At 40.8% G+C, this 4,047-nt stretch overlaps 1 protein-coding gene across 1 annotated transcript; it reads right to left on the bottom strand.

Moving 5' to 3' along the window:
• Positions 1-392: 392 nt before the first annotated feature.
• Positions 393-1,307, bottom strand: LOC141620273 (uncharacterized). The gene is made up of 3 exons (XM_074437190.1): positions 1,119-1,307; positions 584-1,067; positions 393-526 (listed from the first exon to the last, which is right to left on the bottom strand). The coding sequence occupies exons 1-3, from the start codon at positions 1,305-1,307 to the stop codon at positions 393-395; spliced, it is 807 nt and encodes a 268-aa protein (XP_074293291.1).
• Between the last annotated feature and the right edge of the window lie 2,740 nt (positions 1,308-4,047).

Here is a 4,047-nt window from a genome sequence, read left to right as displayed (position 1 = left end):
AGGTTCACTGAGCCGCCTCTGTCTACCAAGATTCTCGTCACGTTGGCAGTTCCAACTTGCATGGAGATCACCAGGCCATCATGATGTAGGTCAGGGATGCCCATCAGATCACATTCACTGAACATGATAGGTGGTATCTTGCCAGGCTTGCAGGGTGACTTAGTTTGAGGAGTCATGGCTATCTTTTTTGCTACTGAACTGGTCAGGCCACAAATCTCTAATCCGCCATTTATGAATTTTACTTCATAGAGTGAAGGTGCTGGAGGGAGATTATGTTCCTGCTTTTGCTCCTGATTGACTCTACCGAGATCTTCTTACCTGTCTCTGGCTTTGATCAGATCTTTGAGGTATCCTGCCTTTCACAGGTAGGCCACATCTTTCCTGAGAGTAAATCAATCCTCCGTTGTATGCCCTATATCCATGCGAAATTCACACCACTTGGTATGGTCCTTCCTTTGATTTAGATCGTCTGACTTTCTAGGCCACCCAACCACTGGTCCCATGTTATCCATTCGCTGGATCATACCTGCAAGGTCAACACAGAAGTTATGTTCAGAGATAGGTGTATGAACTTTAGCCTTACCTTGTTGTTCTTGCACTAGGTTGACTTCTGACTGATCAGGACTAGTATATGGGCCACTCCTGTAGTTATTGCTCCTGCTGGTGCTCTTTCTGTTCGACTTATCATAGTCTTTTGCATTGCAGGGTCCTCCAACCTTATAACTCTTCTCTTCCTCTAGCCTGATATAGGCAAGCGTCTTTGCCTGGACGTCTTCGAAGGAATGACAGGGATACTTGGCCAGTTCACCATAGAGATAACTATTGGGTAGTAATCCCTGCTTGAATGCTTCCACTACTGTTCCATGCTGGCGGTGGAATGACAGGGATACTTTCTCCTTGTTGAATCTTGCAAGAAAGACTCTGAGGGTCTCATCTGGTATCTGGGTAATCCTGTACATGTCACTGGAACGTTTCTCCAACTCCCTGCTACTTGCGAACTGCTGGTTGAATGTGTTGATCAGGTCAACAAAGGATTTGATACTTCCATTTGGCAGGTTGATATACCACTACAGTGCAGGACCGGTCAGTGTTGTTTCAAATCCTTTGCACATGCAAACCTGCCTAAACTCACTAGGAATAGATGCAGCCAACATTTTTTGCTTGTAGAAGGCCACATGGTTTTGTGGATCCGAGGTCCCATCATAGGTCCTCATGGATGGAATCACAAATTTTTTGGGAAGATCCACTTTAGCTATCTCGTCTATGAAAGGTGAGTCAGTATAGCTTTCAGGGGCAGCTTCCTCCATGCTGGCAGGGACTCGAGGTATTTTTTTCGAATTTTTCATCGAGTTTCTTGATTTCCTGGACTATTGTCATCATGGAAACTGCTTCTGTTTCATCATCTTTATCATCTTTAGGGGTATGTTCATCAACGTTGATCACATTTTTGGCACCACTTGGACTCCAAAACTCGAGAAATCAAAGTGCTTGATAATCGATGAGAATGGGGTTCTTGGCTGGAATTTGGAGCCTGGTCCCTTAGATTTCTCCAATTTTTGTTTCAAGGCTGACTTACTCTTTTAATTGCAAGATTTCAGCCTCTGACCGAGCCATTTTCTCTTTCAGGCTCTCCATTTCTGCTACTTTTTGTAATGCAGCAGTCAATTGTTCTTCCATGGTTGGTTGAGAATTTTTTTTGTTTTTACTAGTTTCTTTGTTTTTTGGATTTTTTGTGTGAAAGGAAAAAAGATATTAATGAGCTAGATGCCCCACGGTGGGCGCCAATTGTTTAGGGTGTGTAACACCCGCGAATTTCCCATTTTTAGCATTTATAATTTATTTAACCGTTCTATTGTTTTATTTATAGTTTAAATTATTTAATTTAATTAATTTCGTTTTAAACAATTTTTATAAAGGTTACATTTTTATAAACTTGTTTATATAAAAATATATATATTCAGTCGGACAGTAATAATAGTGAGGATAATAATAAAATTTCCGTCTTAAGTTATAGACATATTTCCGTCTAGCAAAGATCGACGCATTTCTCTTATAAAGCTATTTCAATTTGGACCAACCCGATTCCGACAACACAACACACTCACCTACATATTTCCGTCTAGCAAATAATCCTATTATTATTATTATTATTATTATTATTATTATTATTATTATTATTATTATTATTATTATTATTATTATTATTATTATTATTATTATTATTATTATTATTATTATTATTATTATTATTATTATTATTATTATTATTATTATTATTATTATTATTATTATTATTATTATTATTATTATTATTATTATTATTATTATTATTATTATTATTATTATTATTATTATTATTATTATTATTATTATTATTATTATTATTATTATTATTATTATTATTATTATTATTATTATTATTATTATTATTATTATTATTATTATTATTATTATTATTATTATTATTATTATTATTATTATTATTATTATTATTATTATTATTATTATTATTATTATTATTATTATTATTATTATTATTATTATTATTATTATTATTATTATTATTATTATTATTATTATTATTATTATTATTATTATTATTATTATTATTATTGGCTTTGCTGGCTAGGCCGTTGGGACTGGGTCACTGCTGGCTTTGCGGTCCTCATCCGCTTCATGAGGGCCATGGTTCGCTCGGAGTTGATGGAGAAGGGGACCTCTCCTGCTGCTGTCGGCCCTGGACTGCTGTTGAAGGTATGAACCTTCAAAAAATCATTTCCTTTTCTTATCGAATCACGAAAGATCGTTGTTGACTATCTTAATTTACAGGCGTGGGTGTACTCCTACTTTCCGGGCCTCGCGTCCAAGAGGACGGAGCCGGTGGAGAAGGCATATCCCGTTGTGGGGGATTGGGTGATGTGCCGCACGAGGAGTCAGCGTTCCTTCCACGACGTTTATCGGCGGGAGGTGAACGCTCTTCAGCTGGACGGCGTGAGTATTTCACCATACATTCGAATGTTTCTCTTTCTTTACTTTTAGAACTGATCATAAGAATGACCCTTCGTTTGTTTTCCTAGTGGGTGCCCACGCCTTGGGAGGAGTACGCTGGCGCTCCTCCTTTCGTGGCTGAGGTCCTTCGACCTAGGAGCTCAAGTCGCCTGCTGTTGAGGACGTCGATGGTTCTTGTGTCGTACTTGGGTGAGCGCTTAGCTCGTCAGTGCTCTCGGGACGTCTTGACAGTTCACATCGATCCTCCTCGGACGATGTTTAGGGAGCCTTCTGAGGCTGAGAAGGAGGCTGACCTGGCTGGCGTCGGTGGCGACGCCCTCCTTCTTCCTGGTGAGGACTACTCGGCGTTCCTCTACGGGATGTTGGCGTACTGGCCGGTTGTGGTTAGTGCTTTACCCTCTTTCATTTTTGATTGTTTGAGCATGTGATGAAAGATCATCGGTTAACGGAAGTCATCTGATCTTGCAGGAGGTCGAGGCGGCGGGCATCGAGCCCCCAGAGTACCCCGAGACCCTTGAGTACACCGACACGACGGGGATGACGACGATCTCCGAGCTGCGTGACTTTGATGTGGCGGTGAGAGATGCTGGCTTGGACGATTGGCAGCATCTGATTCGGAGGGTGAGCCTTCTAACTCGTGTAGTTTTTGCGTAAGAATGCATTTGCACGAGTTTGCTCAATTGCTAAACATTTTCCTTTTGAAATGCAGGTCGCGCCATCCCGGTTCGTGGCTTTGTGGAGGGTAGCCAACCGGCGCGATCCGCTGCCGAGGCGTTTGTTTGTGTGTAGAGGACGTCAGGTATGAACCTTCCGTTTACTTTATTTTTGAATTTTCTAATCTTCCTTTATGTTTGGAGTGATTGACATGAGCCCGTTTTGTTGTTTGCAGAGGGAGCGTGAGCTGGAGCGAGAGCTTGCCCAGTCCCGGGAGGAGACGTCTCGCCTGCTGAGGGAGCTTGAGGTCCGCGACGCCGAGGTTACTACTCTCGAGGCGAGAGTTGCTGAGCTAGACGGCGACCAGCAGTAGCTTCCGTGTTG

Source organism: Silene latifolia, chromosome X (assembly GCF_048544455.1).
Source record: "Silene latifolia isolate original U9 population chromosome X, ASM4854445v1, whole genome shotgun sequence".
Taxonomy (NCBI): domain Eukaryota; kingdom Viridiplantae; phylum Streptophyta; class Magnoliopsida; order Caryophyllales; family Caryophyllaceae; genus Silene; species Silene latifolia.
The sequence above is the reverse complement of the archived record's forward strand: the minus strand, read 5'-3'. Positions and strand labels throughout refer to the sequence as shown.